General features: G+C 47.2%; 1 protein-coding gene across 1 annotated transcript in view; it reads right to left on the bottom strand.

The window, feature by feature from the left end:
• The window catches only part of LOC134019246 (TOX high mobility group box family member 2-like), a 64729-nt gene that overhangs the window by 16408 nt on the left and 29579 nt on the right, over nucleotides 1-18742 (bottom strand). The window contains 3 exon segments of the mRNA XM_062459939.1: nucleotides 5326-5415; nucleotides 5417-5573; nucleotides 16374-16441. Of these exon segments, the coding sequence (XP_062315923.1) occupies nucleotides 5326-5415; nucleotides 5417-5573; nucleotides 16374-16441 (315 nt within the window).

The following is an 18742-nucleotide window of genomic DNA, read 5'->3' as shown; positions in this document are numbered from 1 at the left end:
TGCTCACACTGTGAACTCATATCTTCGGTGTGTCACACAACTTCTATAATATGCAAATGGGCGCATTTTACAATATCAAAAACCTAGGAGAAGAGTGCTATCTGTGGCTGGCGACAGGCCCACCACCATTTTGGATCAAAACCACTCCTGTCTTACCACCATCGTGTTAGCCTATCCCATTGTGTAAAGCACTGGAGGGGTGAACCAGGCGAGTGGCAAGACAGGAGACAGCAACCAGGGCAGGAATATTCTACCCCGTAAAGCAGAGTGAGCTGATGGCTAGCGAGATAAGGCACAGTGCAATATAGACATGATTTCATGGGATGATAAGTCACAGCAGGGCCCTGAGGCTAAATGTAATATGGAATCCTTTATCTATGTAACTCCATCATAACACTGTCTGTCTTGTGCAGCTGAGTCCTCCTCTTTGTTTGGTGTCTTTTGCTCAGTGAGGCTTTATTGCCTGTCCCCATACCGGAGATAACATAACAGATAGACGACAATGCCACGCGTGGACTCTACGGTGGCGTCGGGTTTCACAATGTCATATTAACACGACGTCGTTACCCAAAATTGGAGAGCGGAAACGTCATTTGAATACTCGTGACATATACCCGCGCAGCCTAAAATCCAGGAGGAGCCATACTGGTGCGGCCGTGGAAGGCCTACGTTGTGATGTACACAAAACAGGGATTTCATTCGCGACAGTAGATCCATCGAATTCCTCCCACCTTGTAATTATCCGGGTGTAAATAAAAACACATATGTGAATTAAGTGTAACTTGTCTCCTGGGACCAGCAAGAAGGTATATGCCTCTGCCTTTCAGTTCTACCTCTGAAAGTCACTGATTATGAAAAATAAATTAAATCCATACCTTATCCTTTGATTAGCTTAATCCCATAAACTAATTGACTACCAGGGAGAAAATGAAGTTCATCTTTGGCCAGCAATCAAATGTTCTTTATGACAATAATGAAATGTGGAAATAACTTTAACTTGAACCGTTTCTTTAAAATATTTCTTAATATACAACTACAGCTTCATATCACATTGCTGTAGAAATAAGGTACTTCCTCACAAGAGATGAGAAAAGAATTGAATTTTTCCTTATCGGTCATCTATTTTTCCACAGAATGCTATTACTTGCTGCCTGCCGTTGCTAAGCAACAGGAAATATTAATAGGACCTTTTATTAGCTAGGCTTTACCAGTGGAGTACTAAAAGGAGGAAGTGGAAAACATGAATGTGTTACATAAATCTTTAGACCTTTCAGGGTTTGCACAAGTCTCTGTTTGTCCAATGATTTATGACTGCGATGCTTCATTTATGGGAAAAGGCAGTGTGAAATACCAAAATGGAACATTAGCCTGAAGGACTATTTGAAAATAAATAATCGCAAAAGGTGAACAGAAAGCTGTTTCAAATCTCCCCCTCTCTTTACTTGAGATTTCATGAGGCCATCAAACATTGAAGTGCTTTCGCCATTTTCAGGCGGCATCATCATCTTGCCAGTGGCGACTTGCCGCATTGTCACTGGAATATGGAGGACACGTCCTATCAGTTTAGTTGATTAGCACAACTGGGCCCACAGACGCAGCATTCAAATGATCCAGTCACAGGACAATGAACTTCTTCCCCAGAAGTTTCCGGATATCATCCATCCTTTATGAATTCACCAGCACGATGTGTTTACCTGTACATGTTAGGGCTGGCTCGGTAGGGGGTTCATCCATGTTTGTGATGACAGGAACCTCCTATGCTAATCCTCCTCACTCCATACAGGAAGTACGTAAATGCAACAGTGAGCCGGTGTGTGGCCCATGGTGTGCATTAGTGAGAGCACATTAGAACACCTCTGGGCGTCTTATCATTAATTCATCTTGTTTGTCCGTAAGTTTTAGTTGACATTGGAGTTCATATTTCATCGGAGCCTAATTCCACACATGCTGTAACCACTTGGCCATGCACCTTTTCGTGACCAGCAGGTCAAGATTAATACCCACTAATTAATCCTGAGAGCGGTCCAGAGACAGAGTCCTTAGAATTGCACCTTACCTGAAATACGGGAACAAAAGCGAGCGATGGGAAGAGTTGTCTGGATGGGCAAATCCCAGACATGATGGCAGCAGCCTCCATAATAAAGAAGGTCAACTAATTGCCCCGTTTTGTCCTTTAGCATCTTGTAGCCGGGCATGTCACCACAGGAAAATGCTAATCCACTGCTGTCTAAATTGACGGTTAAGCAGAGATGCATCCCATGGATGATGATGCACTTCTCAATCTGTTTCATGTTCAAACCTTCTCGTGGAGGCCACTTTGATGATCCCCTTGTGCAGCCATACATTAATGATGTTCATGGATAAGACACTTAATCAAAGATGAATTATGCACGGTGCGAGACTGTTTAGCGCCTCTGTTCATGCGGGGGGGGGGGGGGGGGATTAGGATGCGGTGTACAAGGTGTCCTGACACTGTTAACACAAGTTATTCAAGAGCTCAACGAACGTGTTTGTAACCAGAGACAATAGAAAACGACATCCTCACTTCTTAACGTACGGTATAGGGGGTATCACTGCCCTGGTAATCAATTTGTTAAGTACATAAAACAAGCACTCATTTAAACTCGGTGGCTTGATGCAGACGGCTGAGTGAGCGACAAAATAACAAACAAGTGTTGTTGAGTCCAGAGAGCCTCTGGCAGAGATGGGTAACTCACTGGGCTTTATTGATAAGATCAGTGCAACCTGAGCATGGCTATTAAATGTCTAATGTGTTTTGGAACTTGTGGAAGATGCTATGACAGGCCGAGGCATTAACAGAGAGAGTGCAAGGCTTGCCAAGCCAGGCAGCAGAGAGAGAGCTCTCTGAAACGGATCAGGTTCGTCCAGGAGGGTCTTCTGACCGCAACACAATAAGCCTCAGCCGAGGCCCCGATGAACTGGAAATGACGGTCGAAATTAGGAGAGCACAGCAGCGGGTTAGGCGTTTCAGCCCTGAGAGTTGGAGGAAGAAAAGACCGATTAAGCTCGGTGATGTCCAAATGTTTCTTGCAGATGGCGTCCAACAGTTTGGGTACAGATCAGACTAACTGTTCAAGGTGTACATGTAGCCAGAAGACCGAGAACACCACTTTGCCTCCGGTAGACAGTTTTACACGAATTAGCTTTTAGCTAACAAACTTTCTAACAATACCATTAACTGGTTTTTCATGTCGACTTGCACCAGTTGGAATTTGGCTCTGAGGCTTTCAGCACTAGCACAAGCTTGGATGATGCAATAACCTTGTATGCTTGCATGGTGTGCTGATCTGCATCTGCACCGTATAAATGGATGTGAAATGACTCCATACTGTGCCATACAATATGGTACTTGTGAAATTTAGCTTTTTGCTCTCCTCTGATGTTCGGGTGTTAGACTGTATTTAGTATAGCTAGACCATTTAAGTTTTTTCATCAGCACTGAATAAACCTCATTTCCTTAACGGCAACATCTCTAAAAGATCTAATAACACAATCTTTTGAAAATAAAGGGTTTTTCGAGAGTTACCTTTCCCTCTCTGCAAACTCTCCTTTTCCATCTTATTCCCTCTCTTTCTCTCTCCCCCTCTCTCTTTTCAATCCAGCCCTATTGCACTCTTTTTCATTGCCCAGCTCACGTATTGAATCTGCCTGATGAAAACAGATCTCACTGCAGCACCTCAATAGAATGGCTGATGCAGGAAAGATGAAACCTAATGGATTTTTTTTTTCCAATGTGCTCAAGATTGAATATAAGGCCTGACCTCCAGATGTAGTGGATCCATTTCAACAGGCCTGATAGATATTGTTTATGGAGGGGACACACAACAACACCCAGATCTAGCACCATCTAACCCAGCTCTATTACTGCATGCAGCACACCCCAAAAGAACCCACGTAAACATTCGGCCTCACCCATTGGTCTAGCCACGCAAAAATGTGTTATGTGTTCGTGAGCATTTTACCACGCGATCATCCTCTGCCTATCGTTAATTGCCCTGACTGTATCAAGGTTATACGTTTGTTAAATAGGCTACGGTTTTTACTCGGGTCGTCATTTTCGGTTAGGCCGTGGCAAGACCGCGTCGTTCGAAGTCGTTGTGCTGCTTTTTGGGAAATAGGAAGCACAGTAGGGTGACGACACTGCCAGGTGGCAGCCCTGGAGACTGAGGAGATAGAGTGACCAATCAACCATTGTCATCCATGCAAAGGTCAGGATCATATAAAATAGCATGAATGTCAAGATAGATCTCATCTAAACCAAGTGTCAGACATAATTGTACTGCAATGTACTGCATGAAGAATATGTATGTGTGTGTGGCAGGATGTTTGGAGAAGGATGTGACCACAGGCAATGTAATGTTGCTTGTGAAACATGATATACTGTGTATCTTAATGGTTTCATCCTGAGCAGGTGGGACTGCACAATGTGCACATTTAGATAGACTTGTCTTGATGGCTATGTACATTTACAGTGCATATAATTGCCTGACGAGAACTGTGCTATTTACAGCTTTTCTCATTCTGTTGATGTTTAGATATTCAAATTTTGCCGCACACTTGTGTCGAGAGCTATGTGAGCAATCAGAGAGTATTCATCCGGAAGGCTTTTGATAGATTGACCCACACTTGCAGAGGAAAGATCTGACACTAATGGATTTACCCACAATGCTTTGTGCCTCAAAGACAACCACAAATGGTCTCGTGGACCGTTCTCCTCTTCTGTCCTCGTTCTGGTATTTCAAGCACACTTATGAAATGGGAGAATGTACCGACACACTGTCACACACGGACTTGCAGCCTTCCTGTTGGATGTCTAAACAGTCGAAAAGAACACTGCACTTCCAAATGTCCGGCGAGCTAATGCTTGTTTACCTTTAATAAATCATTTGCTCATACGCTGTTTCTAGGCAATGTCCTAAACTCTTGTGGAAAGCTGCTTTATCAGTGGTGACGCCGAACACAACCTGCTTCTGACTCATAACGTACTACACTCGAGAGAGCACTGTACTAAAACGCAGCTGGAATTAGCTGGCATAGAACATAGCATTTCAGATCAAATCAGATGAGATGTCCAGTTGACATGCTCAAAGAGCTGCTTTGTGCTATGCCGCATTGATGTAAATAGTTTCTCATCTCATCTCCTTTTTTGTCATCTGATATGTATTGTTGAGAAGACTGTGGAAGGACATGATGCTTGGGTGCATAATCCCAGTCCATCTCCATTGTCCATAATCAAACAAAAATATATGACAATAGCCAGTCTCTACACAGGGTCTTTATGGCGAGTGACCGACTGGTACTCACCGAGGGCATTTGGCTGGAAAGAAGATGGCCGTCCTGAGCCAGCATGTTGGACATCATGAGGGCGGGCAGCTCGGGGTAGGAGTAGGGGTTTGATCAGGCCGTTGTGTGGCAGGGAGTGGCAGAGGTAACCAGACTCGTGGTCCATCAGATGGAGGAGGGGGGGCTCCGGGTGGTTGGGCGGGGTTATGGGCGGGATCTCGTAGTCCTCGTCGCCTCCCCCATTTCCACCGCCGCCCCCACTCTGACCTGTATAAGCTCTGGAAGGAGAGAGAGACAGACAGAGAGAGAGACAGAGAGAGAGAGAGACAGAGAGAGAGAGACAGAGAGACAGAGAGAGAGAGAGAGAGAGAGAGAGAGAGAGAGAGAGAGAGAGACAGAGAGAGAGAGAGAGAGAGAGAGAGAGAGAGAGAGAGAGAGAGAGAGAGAGAGAGAGAGACAGAGAGAGAGAGAGAGAGAGAGAGAGACAGAGAGAGAGAGAGACAGAGAGAGTAGAGAGAGAGAGAGAGAGAGAGAGAGAGAGAGAGAGAGAGAGAGAGAGAGACAGAGAGAGAGAGAGAGAGACAGAGAGAGAGAGACAGAGAGAGAGACAGAGAGCGAGAGAAGAGAGACAGAGAGAGAGAGAGACAGAGAGAGAGACAGAGAGACAGAGAGAGAGAGAGAGAGAGAGAGAGAGAGAGAGAGAGAGAGAGAGAGAGAGAGAGAGAGAGAGAGTAGAAGTAGAAGAGGTGAGTATAATAACAAAGCATTCTTGAAGAAATACCTTAAACAGGTGTTATCGTTATTAAAGAAGAAACCCACAGAAACTGCCAAGAGCACAGTGTGTTTACATTTAGTCACAGCAACATCTGCATCTGGGTATATTCATTAATACAGTAGGTTGAGATACAAGTCACAATAAAAGGGGAAGTGACTGAACTCGGAGAGAACAAAAGAAAGAAATAGCAGGGAAATTCAATGGGGAATGAAAAGCAATTTTGTCTGAGGTGATCTGACTCCTATTGTAATGACTGAGTCAAATTAATCATCACAAATAATATTCCGGTGTCAGCCATTCAAGGGGCTTTAATAGAATTTTTATGATTCATGTCTCGCAGCATACATCAAACAGTCAGTTCTGCAACATTTCAGAAATCAATTCAGTATCATCTTTGTGTAGGCTGTCATCCTCGGCAGAACAGTGGCCATTTATCTCTCCAAGAAATACTTTTATAAAATAAGGGGTGAGGTGAAAAGGGTATGAATTTCTCTCCCCTTTTCCAACTGTAAATAACTCAAAAGCAGCAAAGAGGGACAATCGGGTTAGATTCCTCCACCACAGACCTACTGCTTTTACTGAAATGATCACATCATCTAATGCACTGAACAGTACTGCCTCATATTCACCCTCCCTTCAGGGAGATGAAAGGAAAAGGGACCAACATTAAAAACACTAACCAGCTTCGATCCGATCACAACCATGTTATGACTTATTATAACAACAATGATAATGATGCAGGGATGTAGACATTGAATGAACGCCACATTTAAAAGCGCTCCCCCCCCGCCTGCCGTGCGGCCCTGGATGGAGCGCTCGTAATTGCCTCCGTTTGATTTACGTTGTCCTTGGCATTGTCTAAAACACGTGGATGTTCGTTTTCTAGAATGTGCTTTGAAGACAGATGTTTTTGTGAACCTAGGGGGGATGGTGTTATTGTTTGGTCTAATGGACAAGAAAACGAACATTTCCTGAGATTCAATTTCCCTCATAATTGTTGGAAGGAAACGAAATTGTCTGTTGTAAACATTGAGGGCATTGTGTGAAGTGAGTTTCTCTGCAGGTCCTAGGGGAGTCATGCATCGCCATGATCTGCTACAATGAGCCAGTATTGTTAGAACATTCCTCACAAGAAATACCTGGCAGGGCCACAGCAGAAAATAGGCATGTGCTTCGTCATCATCTAGCCTGTGTGCCTCGGAATATATATCTTTTGTTTTGTATTTTGATACCACCAAATACCACAGAAAGGATATGTTTCTTCAGCCTATCAAATGTTATTGGACGGTGTTAGGGAAGGGAGTGAAAACTTGTCATAATACAACTTAGGAGCCTTGTCCAATGCCCTTGATGATAAAATGTAAATATCAAGGACATTCCCAGTTGAATTGTTGCAAGATAAATTATTCATATGCCTCTATTCAGAGTGAGATTGCACACCCGGAACCAACGTACACTTTCGCTAATGTATACTCTTTTCTCCTTTGAAAGTACAATCTAAACCAAGGGTATGCATTTGATGGATCATATAGGCTAGTGTGTGTACAGTTACGTCCTTATGCTACAGAACCGACTTTCTTAACAAAACCTTTCTGTATAGTTTTGAAAGCAATCCTTCATGATTGAATTATAATGCACAATATCACAATTACATTACACACCACATTGGAGTTCTATTTTTCTCTTTTCGGATAAATGCACGAGGGAATATTCTTTTCTACATACAGTGTGCCTGGTACAGTCTGTAGGAAACATTCGGCGCCGTTTTAATTAAGAGCGCGTCTTCGGAGACCAAGCGCACATGAGAACACACCTTTCATTTAAGAGAAACAGATGAACAGACAGTTGGTGTGGGGATGGACGGGGAGGGAATATAGTGTTGACTGGGAAGCTTTCCAGGTTATCTGTGCTGGCACGGAGCTAACTGTGCTCTGTGCTGCCACAGTAGGCCCGTCTAATTGGGTTTATCACAACATTTGTTCCTTTGAATTCAAGGCCTTCCCAATCGCAGATCATTTCGACCTAACACTGATTTTGCTTTGTGGTCTGCAATGTAGGATATATTATATGACCGTAGATATTTGTCACATGCTCTGATGCTGGGCTGGGATGGAGGTATTGTTAGGCCATTGTTAATCGGACATCTGACCATCTGTGCTCTATATTAATCTGACTACCAAATGAAGAGAATCTTTTTTCCTTTTCGTCCGTGGGTTTACTGAATACTGTAGCCCTCTGTTTGGTATATCGTGGCGTTCATGCTGAGATTAGACAGTAAGACTCCAATCACAAACAGCCAGCATAATTAAATCCAGAAGCCCTCTTTGTTGCATTCAAGGGCACTCAAGACCTGCTAATTCCAGTTAATGGTATGGTTATGTTGTTAAACTATTCATGTAATTAAAACGTCCTTGGCCCTGCATGTGAATTCCTTCTTTTATAAGCACAACACTGCTAAAGAAGAAGAGAAAACTCCGTTTGGATGTGGATCAATCATTTACAGGGCTGAATGGTTCAACTGATAATCCCACGACAAACTAAAAGCTGTCCACGTTCTCCTGGACTGAGCCCTCAGTTTTTCCACGAGGAGGTCCCCTCCACACTGAACACGCTGTGCCACGGAAGGGGCCGGAGACGTTTTCCACGTCAGCGTTTCAGCGCAGGGCGGGGCCCGGCAGCGGCGAGGAAGACAATGACAGATCAGCCTAACCACTAATGTGCACTTATCTGCCTGGCGGAGAGCTTTGTCACAGTGTGATTTATGCTTACACCCCACCCCACCACCCCCCTTTTACTCCCACCACCCCCACCCTCGACCCCCTTCACCCACCGCCCTCCTCGCCTCGGCCCCCCAAAACAGAGTTATCTTCTTCTGCCACACGCTGGCGAACTCTGGAGAAGAGAGGGTTATCTGGGGGGGGAGTGGGGGGGGGGAATTGGGGCACCTCGATCTGTTTTCCTTCTCTCCCTTGTGTTCCCCGTAGGAAGAGGACATGCTCAGAGTGAACCAGGGGATCCAGATATACAGCCAACTGTCCGCAGACCCTTTCCCTGCATGTTCTCCACTGTGATCTGGTCTCTGGAGGAGGGGATCCCTCAATGAATTGCTCCTCCCAAGGTTTCTTGCATTTTTTCTCCTCTAATGAGTTTTTCTGGGAGTTTTTCCTTGTCTTCCTTGAGGGTTTAGGTTGGTTGAGGGGCAGTCCTATGGGCGTATGTGAAGCCCTCTGTGATATGCTTGCATGTAAAAAGGGCTATACAAATACATTTTGATTTGATTTGATCTGATGGCCCGATGAGCCAAAATGAAGGTCATCAAGTGGTTCCCCTCCAGTCTTCATGAAATGAGCCACACCTTTATTCCTGAGGATGTTAGCCCCTACATTCAGGCTCTAAATGTTGCGAGTCCATCCGATCTAATGAGTCCCAGCTCTGGTATCGCTCCTAATACGGGCGGAATTCATAATAATTCATTAAAGCCATCATCTCTGCTACAATATCATGTCGGGGATATCAACGCACCACAAAGACCTTTCTAAGATGACAGAGACAGGGGGGCAGGATCATGTTCCTGCCACCCTACACCCCCTACCTCACCCCCACCCCCAGCCCCTAACCCCCAGCCCCTCTCATCCCTTCCTTCCAAACAGACCAAAGAGCTGCATTATTTATCCGTCACTCTGTTACTATTTGGAAATGTGTGGAATCTGAAACCACAAATGTTCTAGGTTTTGTCTCAGTGAATGGGAGAGAGAGGCCAGGCACAGTTCCAGCCCAAACCCAATGTCCTGGGCACCGTCGATGAAACCAAGTACATTACAAAGCCTTACAACGCTGTTTGTGATGTCACGTTACATCAAGTACTGTGGCGCAATCGTTTCGAAACGACATCGAGGAGTGCGGTTTACGGAACAACAAAGAAAGACGAAAGAAAAGGGACTGAGAAACAAATGAACGCAAAAATGCGAGAGGAATGAATGGGAAGTTAGATGGACGAGGTTGATTTAGGAACACAATCCAAATGTGTCTACATCCTCTGAGGGTCGACATGGTTTGGTCCAGTTTAGTTACAGAGGCTTGTTGATTACCGAGCCGGCTTTGACTAAAACTACTTCCTAATTGGAAATCAGTCTCTGTCCTTTCTCCTCTGTGTCGTCGTCTGTTCTCCTTCTCCTCCTCCCCATTTCTCTCGTCATCTTGCTCCTTCCCAAGGTCAGCGGGTCAACTTCATTTGATCGCATGTCAGCCCAGATTAGAATCAAGGCTTTTGTGCAATGTCATATTTCATTACGGGTTTGACTCATCTCGCAGGTCACGGGGTCACCCTTATTTGATTGGATGACAGAAATGATATAATTTGTGTTTAACCCTGGGCTGTACGGGCTCTGAGTGGTGTACTAATGCATTTCGCAGAGATAGGGCGGCCCTTTTGCGGCAGTGGCTAATCTGAAGTGGCATTCCACAGAGTTGAATGGAGCCAAAGCTTTTGCAAAGCACGTAGGGGTTACACAGGGGTTTATCAAATAATAAACATAAGTCTCTGTTCTCTCTCGCTCTCTCTCTCCCTTTCTCTGTTCTCTCCTCGTTTATTCTCTCCCTCATTCTCTCTCATGTCAGCAGGCTCTGAGAGCGGAGAGGCAGCCCCTCACAGGTCATTATCGGTGCACACTGAGGTGGAACCGAAACGTAGCTGAAACGATTCCCACAGACACTGACTGCAGCAGCAGACAGCAGAGCTCCATTAACATGGATGGGAAACTGGGAACATTTTGTAGACTGTATCCTGTTTATACATGTTTGGGTGTATTGAGGGGTGGGGGGGAGGGTGGGGGGGTAGGGTGGGGGGAGGTGGGTAAACAACAACAGATGCTAGCTCGTAGCATGTGAATAGGTGGCGTGTTTAATAGGCACGCGTTCACGTCTAGCCGGGAGTGGGATGATGCAAGCGAAAGGAAGCGACCCCCCGCCGTAGGAGGGGTGCTGTGGAGACGCGGTGAGCGCTCGGCGGTGCGAGGGGACTCAAGTCAGTCATCCTCTTTGCTGATGCAACGAGACAACGGGCCAGCAGAGAAGGCTACGGTGGGTTCCCCGTCGCCACTCTGAAGAACTGTGGCACGACACTCTGCCACCACCGAGGTGGACTGAGAGAGAAGGAGGGATGGAGGGGGAGGGATGGATAGAAGGAATGAGGGCTCGGGCGGAAGGGGAGGAGGGAGGAAGGTCGCGGGCGATGGGGGGGAAATGAAAATTCAACATTTCAAATGAGAACCATAATCAAACTTATTGCCTGACAGGGGGAATCAAGGATCCCAGCATTGCCCTGTCAGATGTATTACTCCTACAGTCTCCTCTGTCTCTTCCTATAGAGAGCAGCCATCAAACCCTAGAAGAAGAAACCTATTCTGTGTAACTTTATCCATTGGAGGCTTGTCTGTTCAGTTGAACAGGAGGGCTCCTCATGAGCTCCATCCACCACCATCACCGCACACCAGACAGGCAGAACGGAGCACAAGAGCCACATCACCCCGGAATCACAATCCACCATCATTAGTCAGCACCACTATCCTACACTCATTGTTACTTTAGCGATTTGTTGATGTGAGACAATGGCGCCACAGTGTTGGAATGCAAAAGTCGTTTTGTTTCAACAGCAAAAGAAGAGAAGAGAGCAACCCGTGTCTGGACTGGACAAGACAATTGTGGAAACGGCCCAATGAGAGGGTGGTGGGATCTTGTGTGATCCACACAGTAAAAGAAGGGCTGTGATGGGACGGACACATCCGAACAAGCTCTTATTGTACTGGAAAGGGTTGGGATCCTGTCACTAGCATGTCGGTGGGGAGAGTGTGTGTGCCTGTGTGTGTGTTAGGAGTTATTGTGTGTGTGTGTGTGCCATCACACATGGGTGCATGCACTGGCGATGCCAGCGTGTGCTTTTTGTGCACTTTCGTGCCATTGTGTGTTTTAATGGGACAATTAGGTTACAGTAAGCATGTCTCTAACGTCCCTACCCTACGACCGAGTCAATGAGGCTGTGAATCGGTGACTGGCACAGCTGGTAAGGACTGGTGGCCAGCGAGTGGCCCCTCCTGCCCCCTGGTGCCATTGTTCCTGAGGGGGAGGAGGGGGGCAAGGACGCACGGTCCCCCACAGTGAATGAGCCACTTCATCCCTGGCCAGGGCTTCTGGGGCCTTCTCTCTGGGCCACAACAGAACCCTTCACCACACAGTCCCACCGAGATGGCTTCTCCAATCTCCTCACGCGCGTTGCTCCACGAAATCACATGCTACAGTAAAACACACACCGGAAAATTCCGGAAAGGGGGGATCAACCGAATCAAATCCCCACGTCTCCACACTCTTCAGTATAAGAGGCTGCTAAAAAAGGCAGCCCTCTCAAGAGGCTGATTCAGTGTCCTGAGGTAAAATCGTATGATCGAAACACTCCTTTGAAAACCTTTGATGGGAGAAAAGGTAAATAGAGTGAATAGAATTACAGTTTCTAAATCTCACATGTTGCTGTGTGCTGGGGATCTGACCTGAAGACTCTGTGAGTGCTTGTTTAGTTTCTCCAAGTGAGAGCTGTTGGAGTGGAAGGCCTACAAAAACCCATTAGGACAGCCATTAGATTCATTTGATCACCTACGGCAACAGGGTGACCGACAGCTTGGCAAGGCAAGGTCCTTGCACAAATATACAGCTGTGCATTTTTTGTTTTGCCAGTGCCATGTCAGGAAAGTATTTCAAACAGAAAGCTGTTATTGGGCAAGGGAGTGGGAAAAAGAGAAGGAGAGAGAGAGAGATTTCAAATGACTGTAAAAAGGCCATGGGGAGCCAGCTTTCTGCTGCAGCAACAAATATGCCTGCACATCTTTTCACTTTGTCTCCAGCCCCTGCTTCGTCAGCGAACGGCTATAGAAATATTTTGGCAGGCCGCTCTTTGTTTTCATTTTCACAAAAGATGGAGAGAGGGAGGTGGGAGTTGGTGGGGGGGGGGGGGGGGAGTGGTTGAGCCTGCCACTCTCTGCCCCTGCTCCAATCTAAACAGCAGGAGGAAGCTGTAAATCAAACTAACGCGGCAGTGTGTAATTCAGACCAGCAGGGTCGGGCCAGCGAGCGTCGGGACCCCGAGCGGCGGGAGTTTACGAAATGCCGCAGAGAGGCTTTAATCAGCGCAACGATCCGATGATACTGTCTACCCCAATCGCCGGGCTTCCTGTCAGTCACACACGGCTGAACTTCACCAATCAGCCTCTCCGAGGCAAGACAGACCTGCTGAGATTGGGTCGGGGCCAAGGAGAGAGTTACTCATCTGATCTGGGGAGGCAAGCGGAGCACCTCTGGGTTGCATCTACAGGGATGAGGTGATAGATATGTCAGGAATTTGACACCCCTTACAGAAAAAAACAAGTCATACAATGTCCTATTAGAAACATGTGGAGAGTGTGAGTGCTGGAGAGCTGGTGTTCTGTTGATTTGTCCTAACCTTGTCAGAACCCTAGTCCTAATCCTAGCCCTAATCCTAGCCCTAATCCTAGCCCTAATCCAAACCCTAACCCTGAGAATGAACAGAAATAAGCAAAACACTTCCTTACATGAAGAAATCCATCACAAAAACGATGCAATATTAATGTGTGCATGCACAGTAAGCCCTGGTGGGACAATCTGACGGGTAAAATGAAATATCAAGACACCGGCCGAAGCCTGTGTGTGTTCCTCCGTGCTGCAGGCTTATTACGAGATGAAGCGCATCTTATTTACATTATTGTGGCTTAACCTCAGTTCAACAGATCTGCTTTTCACAACTCTTTGAAAGCTGGGTGCCTCTCTCAGCCGAGCCATCACACCTCTGTGATTTGCACTCAAACACAAACTCCACGAATGCTAGCATGGGCTAGTTGGTGCTAAACTGCACACAAAAGCATGAAAAGCAACCAAGCATGAGGCTGGTACAATTTTCGATGTCAAACGTTTCAAATGACTCGTGCCAGGGGCTTCTCTTTGTAGATCGATTCAATGAATCGAAGGTGGAGAGCCATTGAATTAAAACGACGGCGAACAGAAAATAGGAATGCACTTCACTTTATCATCAGGCTTTAAACGGACCCACCGCCTGGCAGAACTGTGGCGTTTGGTGCCGGGCGCCAGCGTCTGCAGGTAGAGGCAGCAGTAGGAGAGATGCCCAGTAGAGGTCTGGCGGTGGTACAGTAGTCTACACTCACTCGGAGCGTCAGACCACAGGAACACGCCTGGCAGCCGAGACGCCACAATGGGGCCATCAATAAAACCTTGTTACGCTAATTGCGAGATCATAATCGGCGCTCCTACTTCAGCTGAATATCCAAGCAGTTCTTCCATTAGGTGAATTATTCCTGGTATAGTCTCTCTCTCTCTCTCTCTCCATCTTTTTCTCTTTCTGGCATGCAGTATTCAGGACAAACTGTATTTTTTGCAAAAGGACAAACTGTATTTTTTATCTTAACTCACAGAGGAACATATCAATGAACGAATGTTGAGTTAGTCAAGTTTTTCTTGTCCCGAAACTACTGTACACTGTAGCTAGACAACATCTACAAAATATATGATCTCCCTTGACCAAACGGTTCTGATATTCTGTGCGAGGGAGCCTTTAGCTCTAGTTCTCAGGATAACTATTTGGACCCCCTGAGTTCCTGCAGCTACAGAGCTGCTTTTATAGGGTAACTTGTATCAAGGCTCTCTTACAGCTAGCTGAATTCATCCAGGGTCACAACTAGCCACATCGATCCATACAGGAGACACTGCAGCTCAGGGCTCAATGCCCATTCTTGTGTGTATACAGTGTTGCCACGGTGACCCCCGGGGGCAGACAAAGGTCTCGTTGAGACGACGGCCAGAGTCTGATCTTGTCCTCTAATCACTAGCAACTCTGTCTGCTGCAGGCAGAAGGGCCGGTAACCCAATGACTGGAAATAGAGAGAAGCCTCTAATGAGAAATATAAAGGAGAGGTAGCCTTGAGCGAGTATGTGCTTCTGTATATGTTGTGTGTGTGTGTGTGTGTGTGTGGATGTGTGTGTGTGACAGAGAGCTAACTGGGATCAGGACCCTACGCCTCAGAACAGTGGACCATCTGACCTAGTTCCTCGTGACTCATCGAGACATCCAGATCTAACCACCACCTCCACAGGTAGTCTTGATGAACCAGCAGCCACGGGTGGGATGAAGCGCAGAGAGGCCGCCAAACACTGACGCCGACACTTTTCACATAGTTTGGAGGCGGAACCACTGACCCAAATGCATTTCAATGCACTGTGAGGTAAAGTTAAAAGCTCCCCAAAAAAGAAGTTTTGAAAAATAAAATGTCAAGCTGCCGAAAGTGGGAAAGGGAGATATATATGCGATGTGGGAGAGATAATTACCAACGTACCGTGGAGATAGACGAGATTGTACCCCTCTTGTTTCTATCCTGTTTTAGGCCTGTACCCCCCCCCCCACACACACACACACACACACACACGCTCCCCCTTTAGGCAGCACCCCCTGAGCGTAGCTGTCAGACAGAACAAGAGGCCGAACTTGGTCAAGCGGAGAACAGAGGAAGGCACATGTCAAACGGGAGGAGATCTCTGAGTACACAAAGTGGAACACAGCAAAGCAGAGTCCTCGTCCGCCTCCCTCCGTCTCTCTCTCCTTCGCTCCCTCGCTTCCACTCCCGTTCGCTCGCTCTGTCTCTCTCTCCGGTTCACAATCCGACGCTACTGTTTCCGCCAAAAACTCAAAAACGGTGGAACGGTAAACAACGATACCGATAGGAAGCTGCAGCGTCGGGTCTGCTCTCGTAATTGCGATTGACAAGGATGAACGCTTTTTCCTCACTGAAACTCAACAAATCCCCCCCCCCCCACAGCTTAAACAGAGCCATATGGCAGCCCATGTGCTGAGACCCAGGCCAGCTGTAGCGCTCCGTCCTTTACCGCTGCACGTCGGTCCTCCAGCACACCCGGGCTCGCGCGCAACTCCATTCGAAATCAATCCCATTTGAGACGCCACGTTAAGTCTTTTAGGGGGGGGTGGGGGGGGGCGTGACATCACACCCATCTGACACTGTGAGCGCGAGGCTAACTGACTCGCTAGCTCCCTGACTTTTCGAGCCGCATCTCGCAGGTGATCCGCGATGAGAGGACACCCGCGTCGGAGAGCACGGAAGTGCAGCCTGCTGTGACGGGCACCCTGGCTGCCTGTCGAGGAGTTTCCCGGAATCGTGTCGTCCTATAGACAACAGAGAGGGAGATAGTGCAGTGTCTGGAGCGAGAGAGACTCACCTGGTTTGGGGAGAGGAACTCCTGGTTGTTTTCATTCATGTACATGTTGTCACCATCAAACTGTAGAGGGGAAGGGGTACGGGGGAAGGAGGGAGAGAGAAGGTAATGTAATTAGTCAGCAGCGTGCACGGAGGCGGTCCCAGGGTTCCCCCCTGTCCCCTTCCTCAGACCTCCGCCACTCTCCTGGATGTCAGTAATTACAGTTCATTACAGAGCTGTATAATTAGACGCCATCATACTGGTGTAACTCACACTCCCTGACTTGCCCGCAGCCCCAGTGTGTCTGTATGTCTGTGTGTGTGTGTGGGGGGGGGGTGTGTGTGTGTGTGGGGGGGGTGTTGTGTGTGTGTGTGTGTGTGTGTGTGTGAGTGTGTGTGTTGTCTGCCCCGCGAGTCACGAGAGGTGATAAAGAGGATGGACATGCCGGAGTGATAATCACAGCAGTGACAAAACAACATGAGCACGGGTCAGCCAGCCAGCCTGCCAAACCTGCAGCCTGCCTGCCTGCCTGCCTGCCAACATTCCAGCCAGCAAGCCAGCCATACGGAGACCAATAGGGCAGAACAGCCTTCAGCACTTCCACACCCAGCCAGAGGAAACCTCCGAGACACCAGGACAGCCCTCAGGCTCACGGCTGGATGGGGGGGGGGGGGGGGGGGTTTGGGCAGAAGTGCGCCCCTGAGCTAATGGGGGGCAACGAGAGGTGAGAAGAGGGGGAGGGAGTAGAGGGGGTAGAAAGCGAGAGACGGTGATTTCGTGAGAGGGGGGGGGGGGAGCGACACGGGCCCTAACTAGGAAGGGAGGGGGGAAGGGGGGAAACGGGAGGCGGGGAGGGGTGTGGGCACGGTGTCAGCAACACAGCAGCAGCGCCTGTGGCACTAGCGGTGGTTGTTCTTGTGGTAGCTGTGATTAACACTGGGGTCAGAGCCAGGGGCCGCAGCTTGGAGCGCCACACGCTCCCAGTCTCTCCGTCCGTGTGCCACTGGCTTGCACTCGTTTAGGAAGCGAGACGCGCGGGGAATCGGCCAATAGGGCTGGTAGATTGATTTCTAATACAGTTACAGTCAGGACTCACTGCTGGAGGGGCGGGTCATGACATACTTCCTACTGTTGCCATTTACGGTCAGAGTTTTACTGTTTCTCACATAGTTCATTTTGTAAAGTATGTTTTATATGACAGCACACCAGAGGAATGCTCTTGTTCTTTAGTTGGAGCTGTACGACTCCACGCAGATAACATACTCACTGTCAGAAGAACTATCTCAACAACACTAGGGAGGGAAATAATGGACAATCACTAGAATTAGTCTATTTGTTAGCCTACTTCTCATCACATCCTTATGGACGTCATGCTTTCAGCATAATGATTTCTGCCTGATGGTGCCATTAGTATGTGGGAACAATCATTGGTTTGCACACTGCAAGTAAAATGAAATCCATTTGTTCCGTAACGTGGAGATGGAGAGGCGATGAGTGCTTTTAGTTCTTTATCAGGGCGGCAAATGAGGTGGAATCCCTGCCATGGATATTTGTGTTTATAGACCTGTATGTCTTCAAGAGCACACTGGAGCCTAGGGTATTTAATGAATAATGAAAGCTATAGTTCTGTTACAAGAGATCATCTGGATGTAAGAAAATGTCTTCTAAAATAAAGAAATATATTATAGACTGGATTATTCCAAATCATTTCAAATGAATCGACAACCTGTGGATTTCTGTGCATCTTTTCTTAGTCCAGTTTCTATCCGTCCATGCATGCCTGCTTAATCTAGCAGGGTATAATCATCAGATGAATTATAACCAGGGATATGTTAGACAGGAGCGGTTTGTTGTTGCAGACTTTGTGGTCATTAATCATACCCATACCGTGAGATAGGGAGAGTGAGAGAGAGAGAGAGAGATGAGAGAGAGAGAGAGAGAGAGAGAGAGAGAGAGAGAGAGAGAGAGAGAGAGAGAGAGAGAGAGAGAGAACGAGAGAGAACGAGAGAGCGAGAGACAAATGAGAGACAGATAAACCTTGGTTGGGGGGGAGCATGTTCAAACAACTGATACACATTTGACACCACCAAACCACTTCAGTTTGCAGAGCCTGCCAAAACACATAGAGGGAGGACTATAAATAGCATGTGTTTGTGTGAGCCACTGTCAGTTTGATGAAGGAAGTACACACCAACATTGAGGTTATGGAACAAGAGTTGACTGAACATCCTCAGTATCAGGCTGTTCCCTGCTCTGAACGAGCACTCCCATGCCATAATAGGATCTTATAAGATGGCATACATGTTCTCTGTAATGGGATAGGAGTGGCTCTGGTAACAAGATGGCCGCTTGCCCATGTGGTGTATTCTTTCAGTCATACAG

The sequence above is a fragment of the Osmerus eperlanus genome, chromosome 1 (assembly GCF_963692335.1).
Source record: "Osmerus eperlanus chromosome 1, fOsmEpe2.1, whole genome shotgun sequence".
NCBI lineage: Eukaryota > Metazoa > Chordata > Actinopteri > Osmeriformes > Osmeridae > Osmerus > Osmerus eperlanus.
This window is presented reverse-complemented; position numbering and strand designations above follow the sequence as displayed.